Genomic DNA, 16,934 nt, shown 5'->3' on the forward strand with positions numbered 1-16,934 from the left:
AAGTTTTAATGAATTCTCAGTAAAGCTTTTTAAGACAGGCACTAAAGACTGGAATATTAAGATAAACCTTTTTTTTTTTTTTTAATCAATAGGAAGAGAGCTAAGGAAAATTCTAGGGAAAGATCAAACAGAATTATGAAAACTTAGTTTTTCAACAGGGAAATGGAGCTTTCTAAGACTGATTTTATTAACTTTTATATAGAAAAAAAAAGATTTTTTTTTCAATGATTTACTTTTATTTATATGTTGGGGGCAGCAGGGATACTGTTTTGTCTTCTCAAAATGTTAGCAATCTAACAAAAGCAAACCTTAGAGGAGGTGGAACTAAAATAAGAGGGAATGGAGTCTCAAACAGAATCATTATACTTAGCAAGCCAAACCAGTGTGGTGATAGAGATAAATGCTTCCTTTTTGTATTTGAAGATGTAGGAAAAATAGGTGTATATATACAAGATGTCACCTCAGTGTAGCAGAAATCCTCTTTGTCTCCGAAGCAGTATAAGTAGTATAAAGAGACTTTTCTTATAAGCTATTTTAAATCACTTTACTAGACTTTAGAAGAGAGATCAACACAAGGGAAGGACAAGAAATTGTTCTGTATCCTTGGTGAAGGGTGTTTATCTAATTTAATATGGACCAGATAAGTGGAGAGTGAGGAGAATTGAAAATTGGTTGAACAGCCAGGTTCAAAGGGTTGTTATGAATAGTTTGAAGTCCAGCTGGAGATCAGTCACAAACAGTATGCCCCCAGGGTCAATATTGGGTCTCACACAGAATCATTCAAGACCTGGATCATAGGACAGAGTGGACCCTCAGCAAGTTTACAGATGATACAAAACTGGGAGTAGTTGATAGACCAGATGGTTTTGCTGCTGTTCAGAGGAACCTCAACAGGCTGGTGAAATGAGCAGGCAGGAAACTCATGTAGGTCAACAAAGAAAATGCCGAAAACCTGCACCTGGGATGTCATAACCCCATATACTAATACAGGTTGGAAGGCTTACTAGCTGGACTACATTAGGCAGAAGATTGCTAGCATGTCAGAGAAGGTGATCTTTCCCCTCTATTTAGCACTGGTGAGACACATCTGGAGTGCCGCATTCAGTTCTGAGTTCCCCAGTACAAGAGAAACAGTGTTGTACCGACAGGAGTCTAATGCAAAGCAACAAAGTGTGTTAAAGGATTGGATCATCCTTTATTAGAAGAGAGGCTGAGAGAGCTAGGTTTGTTTTCCCTGAAAGAAAGGTTGGGGATGGGGGGCACTGATTGATGTTTATTAATACCTGATGGGAGGGTGTAAAGAAGATGGAGCCGGGCTCTTCTTGGTAGCATTCAGTGAAAGAAGAAGAGGTAGTGAACTTCGGTTGAAATATGAGAAATTCCATTTAAAAATAAGGAAAAACTGTGGGTTTACTGTGAGCATCCAGCACTGAAACAGGTTGCCCAGAGGGCCTGTGGAGTCTCCATCCCTGGAAATATTCAAACCCTGGACAATGTCCTAGGCAACCTGCTCTGCTAGACTTTGCTTGGAGCAGGATTTTGGGGTAGATGATCTCCAGTTTCCTTCCAACCTCAACAACTCTGTGATTCTGTGATTGCTGTGGTAATCTGGGACAATGGTATGTGTGCCATCCTCTCACAGAACAGTAACTAGCCTCCATTTTTTAATTTTCCTTGCACATTCTATATCCATTTGAATTAATGCATCTGATGGGCCTTGCTTGAAAGAAATCTACAAAAGACCATTCAGGAAGGGGACAGTGACTGCATTAACAACACATGACAAGCTGGTTCTCTCTTCCCTTACCAGCTTCAGTGTCAGCAATGTTCCTCCTGGAATGGAAGATTACACCTTTCAAATCTTTAGGCCTCTAAATCAAGGTAGACAATTGTTTTAAGGGTATGGCTTTGTGCTGGTTTTGGCCGGGAAAGAGTTAATTTTCTTCATAGTAGCTAGTATGAGGCTGTGTTTTGGATTTGGGCTAGAAACAGTGTTGGTAATTCAGAGATGTTTTGTTCTTGCTGAGCCAGTGCTGACACAGAGCCAAGGCCTTTTCTGCCTCTCAAACCACCCCCACCAGTGAGGGGGCTGGGGGTGCACAAGGAGTTGGGAGGGGGCACGGCCGGGACAGCTGAACCCAGCTGACTAAAGGGATATTCCATAACATGTGATGCCCTGCTCAGTATATAAAGCTGGGGGAAGAAGAAGGAGGGGGGGATGTTCAGCGTTAGGGCATTTGTCTTCCAAAGTAGCCATTACGCGTGATGGAGCCCAGCTTTCCTGGTGATGGCTGAGCACCTGCCTGCCCATGGGAAGTGGTGAATGAATTCCTTGTTTTGCTTTGCTTCTGTGTGTCGGTTTTGCTTTACCTATTAAACTATCTCAATCCATGAGTTTTCTCACTTTTACTGTTCTGATTCTCTCCCTCATCTCATTGGGGGACTGAAGTGAGCAGCTGTGTTGTGCTTACTTGTCGGCTGGGCTTATAGGTTGCTCAAGTTTTTTCAGAGCTTAATAGCGAAGAATATACAAGTCCATTAGGATACTAGTTAATAGAAGACAAAACCAGAAGAATCATGCTGTGTGATTATACAATCCTGGAGTAAGAAGAGCAAATTAGGAAATGACTGAGATTTTCTTTATTGCATTTTACTCAAAATGAGAAAATCAAATGCTGACTGATTATAATGCAAAGAAAATGCCAGGGGTATGGGACTGTGGCTTGTGTATAACTTTTTTGTTTGCTGTTTCTTTAAACTTAATAATTTCTGAGTTAGCTCTTTGGATTTAAAGTCAAAAGACTGTCAGGGTTACCATATATCTGATTACTATCCATTCTGATAGGATAAAGTTAGCTATAGACTAAGTTTGCTAGAGAAAAAAAAATCATAGAATTACAGCAGATACTGCCATGATCTGAACAGACAGAGTGTGCTAATCAATAGATGGTATCACATCTGTCATGATGAACATGAATATACACTTCCCAGAGATCATCAGTAAACTGGTACCTTCCTGGAAGGTTCCATGCAACTTTGTCAGATAAACATAAAACAAAATGAAATTGTAATAAAATAAATGCAAATTAATAAGATTGTAACATATTTCCCCATTTGATAAACTATATTGAATGCATTGTGTTGATGCACACTACTGATGTTAACTACTGTAAGATAAAACAATAGTAGTTGATAAGGTCTTATGATTAAAGTTAAAAGATGTTTATGAAGCTATGCACCTCAAAGGAAGTTATTTTTCTTTATTAACTGTATTGCTGACAGATAATGTTTATCACTTATCTGTAGCTGTTTATTGTAAAATGAACTAATGGTGTATCAGTCCAAATGCTGACCCAGGTCCTCATTAGAAACACCTATTGTGTTAATTGGCACCATTTTAAACAACTTCAGCAGGTGACCAGTATTCAAAATAGAGATGAAACGGTTCCCTTACTTTCCCAAAAAGTTTCATCCACTTTGTTGTGTTGGAAGCTGCTTGTACTGTCACTGCTTTGGCTGCTTTTGTTCTTGGAATACACAGAGAAATGAGGTTTGCAGTGTGGCTACAACACATTTCCCAGCACGATGGCTTTCAGACTTGTAGGTGATCTCTGCAATCCTGACTGTGAGTAGTAAAGGGTCACCTGAAACAATAACCACAATAACACACTGGCAATGGCACCAGTAATGTGTCAAAATACAATCACAAGATCTATCAGTGCAACTATTCATTTTTGTCAAACTACATGGAAATGTAGATGGTATGGTATAAAATGTAGAACAAATTCTATTAGTTTTCTGTGCTTTTACTTTTTGCCATTGTTTTCAGTCTTATGTGATACATATAAACAGCAGAACATGAAGTCAGTCAGAAGCAATATTAATTTTTATTAATTTGCTAATATTTTGTTATTGTTCATGGAAGGTTTCTAAAATAGTTTTTCAGAAATTAGTTTCCATAAAATTCCCTAGAATGGAATTTTCTGACTTTTCACAAATACTTTAATTAAAACAACAAAATAGGGAATAAAGTCAAGCGCTATAGTCCCATTATTTGAAACTGCTCAGCAGAATAATTTGGTAGCATCCAGAAAAGGTTGGCTTGTTTTGATAAGCAGGTTAGCAAAGATATTAATATAAATTTAGCTAAATTTAACTTAACAGATACTCAAACAATCAGAAATTATGTTTCACGATAGCTTTTTACTGAATGAATAACAGAACTACTTTTTGATGTCCAGTTACTGAATTTACTGACAGCTCGACAGGGGAAATGCAGAATCTGCAATATGATGCACAGCTACACCCAGAACTTCCATGGAGGAAATGTCTAGAATGCCTAGCAGTTCAGATAATGCCATACAATCATGAATATAGTAAATTTTTGATGAGTTAATGTATGACATACCAGCCCATACAATATTTCTATGATGGCACGTGGATTTCCTCTAACGCATGTCAGTATATAATGTCAAATATTTCTGCCTTCTCTTGATTGTATTTCGGAACTCAGATGTCACATGCCACAGCGTAACTATTTCAAGCCATGTTTGAAGCATTTTGTTGTTGGATAAAATTATTTGTAGACCTAAAAATTCATAGATAATAAAGTGTAGTTGTTTTTCCCATGTGTAGCTTTAAATACATAAAAGTAAATTAATGTTTTAGTCAATAATAAAAGTCTTCTACTGTGGGAATTAGTAGAAATTTTTAGTTAGAAATACTAAAATATCATTAAGGCATCCCTGGAATTCACAGAGAGTGATCTTGCTGAGTACCACAGAAAGTTTTTGTGCCAGCTCAGGAACTGTCTATAAAAAAATAATTACTTGAAAAATATTTTTATTATTATTATTAAGTTTTAATTTTTATTATTTTCTTCATTTTTCTTCCAAGCAACATCAGTATAGAATTTTGCTCTCTCCTATTTTTCCCTGTCACTCTACTTTGTTACTAATTCATTATTATGTAATGCTTTTTTTAATCTCGACTTCACAGTTTCTTACTCTACATTTCATTGCAATTGTGTGTCAGCAATTGCTGAAATACCAAGATTTTCTGTAAGACAGAAATCAGATTTCTGGTTTTTTGTTTTTCTCAAGTATTTAATAAACTTTGAAGAACTTTCAGGTTTTGAGGAAAGTAAGGCAGATACTTGTCACTTATATCCTTCTCTAATTTGTAAATAATAAACATCAGAGTACTGTCCTAGCTTTGTAATGGAAGTTTGACTTGTAGAAATTTGATCTGTGTACTTCTAAGAGAGTGAAATGATCTCTGAATTCACTGTGTTTAGCTTGTCGATGAAGTTTCACTTTATCCCTCTAGTGGGATATGTACCCGCCATATATGCTCATGTAAAAAAAAAACCCAAAACTAAAGGTAAGGATTGAGGGAAGGTCACATCAGCCTAATTTCTTATTTCCTTGTTCTAGCTAATATGGCTTAATGTTATTATAATTTTAACTTTGATTTCTGTCATTGAAGATAATGTTTAGGAAGACTACAGCTGGACTTACGTTTGCATCAGAAGTGCACACAGAAAATGCTGAAAATGGGAAAAAATAAGAGGTTACAGTACTTTTCACCATGATATTTACAAGAATTCAGGTGAACTAACAGGAATAGAGCATCCATAATTTTATGGCTGCAATGCTCAGGCCATACTATATGATGGACACTTCCCAGTGCAGACCTGATAGACCACTTTACTGTTGTCACAGAAATAACTATCTGTTCTTACAGACAATGTCAAATGTGCTCAAATTAAAATTATTTTTGCAATTTAAAGTTCAATCAAACCTATTCCTAAAGAAGATAGCCAAGGTTCTACTGAAACTGGAAACTACATGTTTTCTCAGGTAGATTTTGAACAGCACAAGTTTCTGCAGTTGATATAGGGCAGTGGAAATGTAGTACATTAATTTTTCATTGCTTTTGCTTTTCCACTGCAAAAATATATAAAATATTGGAATTTTGGATTCAGTAGTTTCAGAAGACGACATACAATAATCCTACTCAAGATGGCATTTTTCTCTGCTTACCCACCCCCCACCCACCCCCCCACCCACCCAAATAGTTCTGCACAATTCCTTATCTGTTAAGACCTTTGTAATAAGCAATAATTTAATAAATAGTTGACACAGAATTAACCTGGGAAATCTTAGAATAGAATAGTCTTTGGCTAAATTTGGTCTATTATCTAACAGAAAACACTCCATTTTCTTTCCTTGGAAATTCCGTAACTTTTATTTCCACTAGTTTTGAGCATTTCCCTCTGGCGAAACTGGAATACACCTGTTAATAACACTGGAAAGAGAATCCTTTCCCCTCTGTTCTGCCATAAACTTGAAGGTTCTGGCAGTTCCAAATTGTAAATAAAGCAGAGCCTTTGTAGAACTTCATAAGTTCTTCATAATATAGTCTTCATAAGCTATACAATATCTCTTTCTCTGCTAAATTTCATTACTAGCTGTGTTTACACTGCCTGTATTCATCTATTACAGATATCCAAATTGCGGTATGCAAATAGATAAATGAATTGTATCTTACTCTTTCTTTAGACTGTCAGTGCTACAGTATCCCCATCAGCTTCTGAAAAGTTGGGTAGGATCTCTATGTATCAGTGCTAAAAAACACTCAAAACTACATCTTATAACTGCCATTGCTCATATTTTCTGTACAGATCATTAATCAAACTCATGTAAATTTATCTATGTGTAGATAAAATCTTCATGATGTATTTCTTCATCAACCAGTTTGGCTGAAAAACTCCTGTGTCTTTTACTGTAGCATTTCATCCCAGATCTTTTAAAAATTATTATTTTTTAAAATTTCTCCATTGTTGGAGGAAAGCAGCTCCTTAAGTGTTATGTTGCTTATCTTCTCAAGTATGTCATTTAGGAGACTACAAGTGTTTCAAGATAAAACTGCCAGAATAATTCTAAGACCTAACAGATTTGCGAACAAACAAACAGTTCTTTTGATCAGTATCCTACCACCTCTCTATACCTTTGATATGAACTACATATGGCATCAATCCTCTTTGCCTGAATTAACTCCAATTTTCAAGTCACCAAGGTCAGACAAGTACAGAGAAAGACTCAGCTGTTCTTAGCTAGCACATATGGTCCAACATTGTTGGTAATTTACTTACTATAATAAAAAAGTACTGAATACTAAATCCAGATCCCACTGCAGAATACCTCAGTGGTGGCTTATGCTAATCTATAGCTGGCAAATATTTTATGTGAGCTATTTTGTAAAGAAATACTTGAAATTATTGGGTAATTTGGATGTTCAGAGTTTTGTTAGGTTTGGCAACAGAACTGATGAGGGAATTTACTGGGGGAAAAAAACACCAATCTATCTCTGCCACTATACTGATTTTGATGACTATCATTACAGGCAATAGCCAAGGCTAAAGCTGCCACTTGATAGGTGCCAAAAGAAAAAAAAAGTGAAATTTGAACTTCTGTTAAGTTTTTAAAACCTGTGAAGATAGCAAGACAATATTTATTCCTAATTGTTTTGGGCAACAAGTTAGCAAATAATAGTTAGTGGGATTTGTATCCCTTCTCCTCATTCAAAGAGATCTTGAATGCTATGAGTTTGATTTCTAATGCTGAATGATAAGTTTCTTTCAAATCACACCAGTAACAGAGTGTTTTCGGTCTAGTGCATATTGGATTTGCTTTGAACATTGCACAAGCGTCTTCTATGCCAATGTAGATGCTGTGAGAATAGAATTGTTAAAATCCTGGCATTGTGACAAATTCTTACTCTATTAGAGGTAAATATTTAAAGTAGTATTTGTGAACTTCATGCTCAGTTCCAATGATGAATCTATATGCTCACTGCTTTTGGAAAAGGAGATTGCTTTCAGATACAGTGCAAATGAAGTATGGCGTTTTGTACTGTGTTTGTATCTGAAAACAGGCAGAGTGAGCAGAATTTGACTTACCTTTACAGAACATGCAGAAAACAGGATTAAATTTCAGAAACCGATTAAATTTGTTTAATGTCTTATTCCTAATTATAAAGGAAGAAACCTACAGAAGTGTGAAAAATATCACACTTGTCATCTTCTGTAGTATTTTACAGAAAGAACCATTGTGATATTAGTTATAATTCAGTAGAGGACTGTAAATTATTCTCGTGTAAAAGGCAAGGAAGTTCTCTGAAATCCATTAGTGGTTTTGGAGCTATAAAATCCTTACTTATTTCCAGGTCAAAGCTGATAGTGAAAAGTTATTTCAATAGCATTAGTGTTTGGATATTTTTACCCATAAATTACTTTAAATATTTAATGCTTGTTCAAAATATTTGGGTTTTAAAACAAAAACTCAGCACAATCAGGACATGAGTAAAAATCAGGACATGAGTAAAAATGTCTTTCTCTGAGCACTGCATTTTTCATTCCTTGTAGCTCTGTTCTTGGCAGAAACACCTTTCCTACCTTTTTTCATTTGTGCTCTATGGACCATGAAAACTGTCGTTATGGAGGAGAGAATGCTGTATGCATTGGTTTTATTGTTTTTATGCTGACACAACAAAATCTAAATCAGCTGGTTCACTTAGGGGTTTGCAGGACTCAGCGGTTCTGAAAAAAAATAGTCAGGGGGAAAAATGGGGTTGGGGGGGGGGGGTTGGCACGTGGTAGAAGATGAAAAGAAATGCCCTGAGGTCAGAGGGTCAGAGTCAATGAGACCAGTCTGATAAAAAGGAGAGTGTCTTTTTCACTTTTCTTTGATAGCTGAGAAAAATTCCGGTCTCATAGATCTAGGAAACAATCAAGGTCATCTTTATAACTACTTGCTAATCTGGTCAGAAACAAATGATACTCAGGAGTTCACTTGAATTGACACAGTATCTGTTGGGTGATAGAGGGCAGCTAAGGTATTTAAGTCTGGTCTTCTGTCCAGCACAGGAGGAGGAATGTATAATATTTTCAGTATACTTAAGATGCTAGTGATTAGCATGGTGCTCTGTAAAAGCAATGCCTTAACCTATAGCAATGATTCAAAACTGTGCACTACACATATGTGAATGCAGAGTTTGGAATGTCTGTGGTATCATATTATGTTATGGAGGCATCAGGTGCAGCTATGCAATTGAGACCAAATTGCATTTTACATACTCAGCTATGTCAAAATCGGTAAATATACTACTTCTGCTGCCTCAAAAACCAGCACTTACTTCTGGACCATAGAATTAACCAAGGATTACCAGAAACGAGAAATTATTTTGGTCATTAAAACAAATTTAAATGGATTATTTAAAACAAAATATCTGGAAACAGGACATGTATGATCCTGTGTAAAGCTAAAAATTAGTAAGTTCTGAAGTCTTCCATTCTGATTCATGTAGCTGATTCTGATATTTATCATTATTTGCATATACTTGTCCACTTCAGAAATACTGAGCAGTTTGGAGAAAACACTACCTATTCCAAAGAATTCAGGTTAGTATTAAGAAATGGGAGAGCTGGATCAGTGTACACAGATATAAATAAAACAAACAAGAAAGTACATAAAATGCAAGGGAAACAAACATATCATTGGTCATTGATAATTATTTGAATGGCAGCATAGTTATTTGAATGGTAGCAATCAGCCTTTACAAATTTCTATTTGGTGACAGTTCAAGAAAGCAAGCAAGCTATTTATTTTTTATTTACAATTTTTTGCATTTATGCAAGTATTTAATTCTTTCAGAAAGCCTTATCTTTGATTTTCCCTCCATTTGTAATGCTCAAGGAGAATTACAGAATTCCTAAAACATTCTTTACCTTAGGCTTTTTGTTAGTTCTCTCAGCTTTAATCTTGTCATGCTCTGATTTAAAATGCTTTTTCAGTTAATTCAATTAATTAAATTTGTTTATCTCTCTATTAATGATACTAATCCTCTGTGGCCTAAAATACTGGAGACATATCCCAAATGTGCTAGAACATCTATAATCCATGAAAGAGTGGTCTATAATGTGTACTTCACCTAAATTTGACATCTAGCTGTCCTATGTTTAGGGGAAAATCTTGACATATGTTAGTGCTTTTGCTGTTATTAAGAACATCAGAAATGCATTTTCTAGATTATTTTGCAGCTATGTAGAATTAGGGCACGTGTCAAAACAAAATGTTAAACTTACAAAAAAAAGAATAAGGGATTAATAAAATAAATGTATTACATGAATAGCCCAGCTTGGATTTCTGTACTGGTGTTCAGGATTTCCAAGGGGTATGTTTGAAACAATTGGGATGAGTTTACTTGGGTTTCGAAGAATTGAAGGGTGAAAAAGACAGGAAAGCACATTTCCCTGGCTAATAATGGGCTTGCCTTTGGCTTGATATATAAACTACATAAACCCACAATGGTTTGGGGGTTTGTTTTCATTTTGGGTTTTTTTTCCCCCCAAAGAGGAAATTGTTTTGTTTTGTTTTCATGAAATTGCTCAATCTTCAAAATTTGGAGTCTCCAGCGTAACTTCATATTGATAAAGAATCGTAGAAATCAATGAAAACTAAAAATTGGAAACGCCCTCTGGAGATCTGTTCCTTTTGATGGTGGAGATCTGCTTTCTTGATTGAAAGCAAGGCCTTAGATTAGCTTATGTGGGGCCATGTTAAGCTGCCTCAAATACTTCCAATGAGCTGATTCCACTACTTCTCCAGGCTACTTCTTCCAATGATTAGTTGTTCTTATGGTGAAGAAGCTTTTTCTTACATCCACACAGATTTTCCCTTCAGCAGTTTGGGCTGTTGTGTCTTACCCTGTCACCATGCATGCTGGTGAAGAGAGTACCTTCAACTTCTCTCAACTTTCTCTTTAGGTAATAGAAGAACAAGATCAGATTCTATGTAAGGCTTCCATTCTAGGTTGAACAACACCATTTCCAACAATCTCTGAAGGTTAAAATCTCTAACCCTCTGATCGCCTTGATGGACACTGTCCAATTTTAACATTTTCTTGAACTTGGAGTACCAAAACTGGACACAGCGGTGTGGCTTGGCGAATGCCAAATATTGTGGATTAATCATAACCCTTGCTCTGTTGGCTGTAGTTTTGCTGAAACAGCCTGCAGTTTGCTTTCCTGCTGCAAGGATGGGCTACTTGCTTATGTTCAGCTTGATGTCCTCTTGGATCCATAAGTCCTTTTCAGTCAACTTACATTCCTGCCAGTCAATTCCCAGCCAGTATAGATGCTTGGATAAACTTTGTGTTTATCTTTGCTAAACCTCATGCAGCTTCTGTTATACTTATTGGCCAGCCTTGGGGTCTCTCTGCATGGTAGCTCTTTCTTCCAGTGTATCTACCTCTCCACCTTGTTTGGTGTCATCCACAAATTTGGTGAGGGTGCTTTCAATACGCTTTTCCAAACTGTTTACAAAAATATTGAATAGTTTCAGGTCTAGAACTGACCCTTGAGGCACTCCACTCATGACAAGATGCCAATCTGGCCTTCAGCTACTAACTACCACCTTCAAGATCAACATCTCAGCCAGTTCTCCATCTGTAGGTGCTCCATCTTTCCAGTCCATACCCTACAAGCATGTCATCAAGGATGTTGTGAAAGACCATGGTGGGCACTTTGATAAGGCTCATATAGGTGGGTCTTTATGAATGCACTTGTTATAGATCATTCTTTTTGTCAGTGCAAACACATAAGTGATAAGCTTGGTGAAGTAATTCGAAAGTGACATTTCATAGTCTGTATATTACAGATCAAAATAAATGTTCATAATTGCTCCTTTGGCCTTAAAAAATTTGATGAATCAAGCAAATTTAAGAAAAGTGGCCTATGCCTAGTAAAAAGCAAGGCTCAGGAAAAGTCACATAGCTGTTACAGGCAGTGTCACAACATAGTGTAGTAGCATTGGGAATCTTTAGGGTTGTTTTAACGTAATGATTGTCATGGTTTAATTCTTATGTGGTCGAGAATGCTTTTTTGAATTATATAAGAACTTGACCTCTGACTTTTTTTTCCACTTTTCCTCAAAATTTAATCTTAATTACTTTTAATGTTTCCTTTGTTACTACAGCCTCTTTTGAGTTTAAATGTTGCATAGTTGGAAGCAAAGCTGAGGCATGGTCTGTGAGACCCAAGTGCTTTTAGAAGCCAGGAGAGAAGTTGGATGCTGCCATTAAAATAAAAATCCCCATTAACAGATCTGTAATGTTGCTTTTGTAAAAAACTGTCAGAATTTGCCTGGCACATTTTCGCTGTGCATTTTTACACTCTTGTCTTGTATCATGAGGTCTGCTTCCCTGTCCTCTGATCCTTGTTTATTCTGGCATTCATTCAACATCCTGATATTTTTCTAACCTTGTTGTCCAGTCTCACTGCTCATATATTTGTCTTTCCTAACCAGTGCTTTAGGATAGAGCAGTAACACGTTACAACAATGATTCCTTCTGTTTCCAGCCTCACATTTGTACATAGTGTTAGACTAACTTAGAGGCTTTGCCATGCTCCCTTTTGTGATCCCTGACATGCACCGTTATCTTCTAATGATCTGTAATCTGTGACCACTGAGTATGTCATTGACAATATCCTCTGAATGACATTGTGAGAGCTACCATTTTATGTACCAGGTAGATGAGTTTCTTGATTTGCTTAACCTTTTCATTTCCATCTTTCCTGTAAGTTTTTTTTTATTCCAGTGAAATTCAAACGTTGCAAAGCATAGGCAGCTCTCCTACTGTTCTGCATTGTCTTCAGCATTACTGAGGGAACACAAGCATGATAAATCATGTCACCACAAGTTATCTTATACAGACATAATTTCTGGTTGATTTAAAGTTAGATTGGATTTCCAGACAGTGATTTCCAGTTAGATGAAACAATATGGAGAACTAACCCAGATAAAATGATACACTTCATTGGTGGAGTATATAAATTGATTAACCAGATTGATTTGTACACAGTGAAAGAAGATGGAAACATAATGTAAATTACAGCACCTGTCTCTGTCAGTATGAATGACAAAGTCATAACCACAAGAAGCAATATGTACATTTTGGAGTGTCATTTTCTTTGCTTCAATGTCAGATGAGCTCCTGATGCTTCTGATTGTTCCGGCTTGTATATTTTAGCCACATGAGTCTGCAGAGTAGTTTTCCAAACACAGAGGAAAACCATTTGTGGTTTTGTTTTCATGAATAAAATGTTGGTTTTTTATTTTCAGATAAAACATTCTCTGTTGTGCATAAAACAAATTCAGTAGCCTGCACTATACACTTCAGAAAGGTTTGTACTGTCAATCTTTGTTTAGTATCTCCACCAGAGTTGATGGCAGTTATATTTAAGGCTGACACTAAAAGATGAAATATTTCTTTAAAAGTGTGATTACACTAGTTCTCATGCTGTATTTCTGCATCTTATTTACTAAGCAAGATTTAACATTACTGAACATTTTCTGATACATCTTAAAATTAAAATATGATTAAACAGATTGGGCAAATTTAATGTAAAATGTCCACTATTTGTAATACCTTCGGTTTATCCAGTGGTTATGATCTCTTAAACACTGTGTTTTACAAAGATGAGGGAAGGTAATATCTTTTTTTAAAGATGATGAGGTGCAAAGAAGGAAATGACTCCTCTGTAGCTGCACAGCATCACTTTGTGTCAAATCACTGTCTCCTTTGACTGAAACTACGGTCTCTCTCTTCCTATCACAAGAGTTCTTTGCATTCTGGGAAAATTAAAGCAGAAAAGACATATTCATTTTTAGGGCTTTTAGTAGTCAATTTCTGAATGGCAAGCTAGTATGAGTTATATTAGCTATCTCTTACCTAATATCTTTCTCTAGGTATTTTTGCACTGTACCGTGGATAAAATGTTTGCTGCCTACTTCCTCACAATTATTTTCTCCATATACTGCCATCTGTAAGTGCTTTGATTACTTCAGATTGCCACGCTGTGCATTAGGTTCTCAGAATTGCTCAGGAGTAGATGTATGATTGAAATAAGGGTGAACATTTCAAATGTGCCAGAATCCAGATTCTCATATAACACTCTCCGACACTGATGAACTTGGCTACAATGAAATACTTAATAATTTTCCAGCTTCAAAGGACTTCATCTTAAAAAAACAAAAACCAACAAAACAAAAACAAACAAAAACCCAAACCACATATAAGCAATAAAGAACAGGTAAACTACAGATATTGTGCATTTCTTGAGGATCTGTCCAGCTGTTTTGTTTTACACTGACAAGATGAGAGCTACAGATGAGATGAAAGGTACAGGCACTGTTAGAAGAATGCCCTGGTAAAACCTAACACATAGTAAAATATGCTAAGAGAGCAATGTTCAGACTGAGAAATTGTTTTCAGTCTTATAAGCAGATTATTATTTATGTTGCATCTAATATTTGTCTTTCAGAAATCCAAAATCTCCACTTACGACAAGATGTGGGCTTTCATGAGTAGCAGGAGGCAGTCAGTACTTGTCAAAAGTAATGAAGAAGGTATCCAGCGTGTGCTTACCTCTGATTATGCATTTTTAATGGAGTCGACAACCATTGAGTTTGTCACACAGCGGAACTGTAACCTAACACAGATTGGAGGCCTGATAGACTCAAAAGGTTATGGCGTTGGAACTCCCATGGGTAGGTGAAATGTCAACCATTTGTTCTCTGTTCATTAATCTTAGCTGCTGCAGTAGCATAGCTCCAATACACTTGCTTTCTCCACATTGCTAGCATTTTTTTCTTGTTCTTTTTTTCCCACCTGGTGGAAATGCAACATATTTTATCAACATTTATGGGTTTTATTGAATTTTCTAAACAAAAAGTAGTTACTTTATAAAAAATTCAAACATTTTCTTATGTTTCTTTTATGTGGTACCTTCCATATGTTCAACAGTCAGAATTAAAAGTACTTTTCACAGTACTTTGTAAAAAAAATGTTTTTTAAAATTTTGATCTCTCTCTTTAGAGAATGAGTTGCTGAAAGTACAAGGCTTGCATTAGCAAATAGAATTCTATACTGAGAAAGTTAATCACTGAGATTCTTAAAAGAGGAGGAAAGATTCCATAACATCCCATCTATAATCCACAGACAAAAGAAATACTGCATTCACCTTGTGGAATATGGTTTTGCAGAGTAATTCCAATCCTATATATTTTCCAGGTCAGGTGTTCTTCATTAGGTGCAAAAGTTTAGTTGCAAGGTTAGAAGCCAACTACAGTCATTAGTTTGGCTGTTAGAATCTGCAGGATAGGATTCAGCAAGCACTGAGGTGCTGAGTTCCCATTGACTGCAGTGATTTTTGAAGGACCTGAGCCAAGGATCTGGCTTTAGATTTCAGAATAGATGGGAATAGGAAATGGTGTGACATAAAGACTCTGTCAGTACTGCACAATGATCCTATTTAATATTATAAGATTGTTCTGCTGACTTCTTTGCAAGGCCAATATTTATTCTAACTTTATTTTTAAGAAGAATTTATCATTTTGTAATTTATGTTAATATGTTTTATGTTTTTCTCAAATAAGTCTTTCATCTGGTACTGATTTTATCTGTGTTGATAGTATACACAAAATCATTGTGTTGGGAAAGTTGAGTCCAGTACTTTGAATCAAGGACATATTAAGGAGGGTTAAGAAATGAACTTTGCTGGAATATCTTGGATAAAGAGGTATCTAGTACTATCAGATACAGGTTTCCCTCCATGTTGCAGCTATTTACTGCAACTTTAATACCATCTTTATAATTTTCATTATTTTAATAATTCACTATGAAATGGACATCTGCAGAAATTATGATTCTGTTCATTCTGTCTTTGAATTGTTAGTCATTAAGAATCTAATTTTATTTCATATACCAATTTTTCCACCTGTTCTATTGTGGCTTCTTATATTGCTGAATATGTTCTGTACACCTGTAAGTGCCAGAAGGGATTGGACTTCAGTCCTGCTGCACTTTTTGGCTTCTGATATTTTCTGATATATAAACATTTTGTTATTTTGAGGGTGAAACACCTCGAAGGTTTAGTAAGGGAAAAATGAAATCTTAGTGGTAGTTTAGAATCCCTGAATAAGCTGCATGCAAACTTGTGAAGCATCTGAGGCACGCCCCAGAAATCTAAGCATCCATGGAAGTGCCAAAGTGATAGGAATGAGAGAGACCAGGCTATTTAATAAATTATTTTGATTATGTGTAAATCAGTGAAGCAGCATAAATGCCAGAGAAAACAGATGAAAAACAATGATAAAGCCAGAAACAGACTTCTAGAGTAAAAGTTTAGGGGAAGAAGTATTAGATGTAAAGAGCAAGTAAGTAAACTGTCTCTTGGCCTTTGTCCCCTACTTTATTTGTGAAGAACAGGCACCATGCATGCACTATTTTTTCATTAACTTTGTGTCATATCAATGACATTATTCAGCTCTTACTCATCTGCAAGATTCCAAGTAATAACAAATTGCCTGTGTCAAGAGAAATAATAGTGTTATACAAGGGGATCTATGAACTGACAATTGTCTTAAATCAAAATGAAAAAAAAAATAGAGGACATACCTGCAGGAATCAGAGATCACAAAGGAGGTAAAACAAGTTGAATCAGTGTTAAACTTCAGAAAACATGTTGAAGTAAGATCTGAAAAAAGATGAGGCTGTCATAAAAGGAAATATAACAGGAACTAAGTAAAAAGGAAGGTACTTAAAAGTAAGGTTTTCACAAAAGAAATGAAGGCACCATAAAACAGCATCTAGAGCTTTCCCAGAACAGCCAAGAATAAGAGATTGATCTTGTGTTTGGGCAGTATTAATAAAATGCCATCCTGAGAACTAATATTTGTAAAAGTTTTGTATCTTGTGTATTAACTGCACAGTCTCAGAGGAAAGAGATTAGATAGCCTCTGCTAAAATAATGCATAGTTCACATATACATTTGAAAGGAAACCTTGCGAAGAAGCATGTCTATAGTGCCC

General features: G+C 36.0%; 1 protein-coding gene across 1 annotated transcript in view; it reads left to right on the forward strand.

Moving 5' to 3' along the window:
• Nucleotides 1-16,934, forward strand: part of GRIK2 (glutamate ionotropic receptor kainate type subunit 2) — a 416,129-nt gene that overhangs the window by 362,055 nt on the left and 37,140 nt on the right. The window contains exon 15 of the mRNA XM_055811207.1: nucleotides 14,387-14,612. Coding sequence (XP_055667182.1) covers nucleotides 14,387-14,612 — 226 coding nt within the window. The remainder of the gene's footprint in view (nucleotides 1-14,386; nucleotides 14,613-16,934) is intronic.

The sequence above is a fragment of the Falco peregrinus genome, chromosome 7 (genome assembly GCF_023634155.1).
Source record: "Falco peregrinus isolate bFalPer1 chromosome 7, bFalPer1.pri, whole genome shotgun sequence".
NCBI lineage: Eukaryota > Metazoa > Chordata > Aves > Falconiformes > Falconidae > Falco > Falco peregrinus.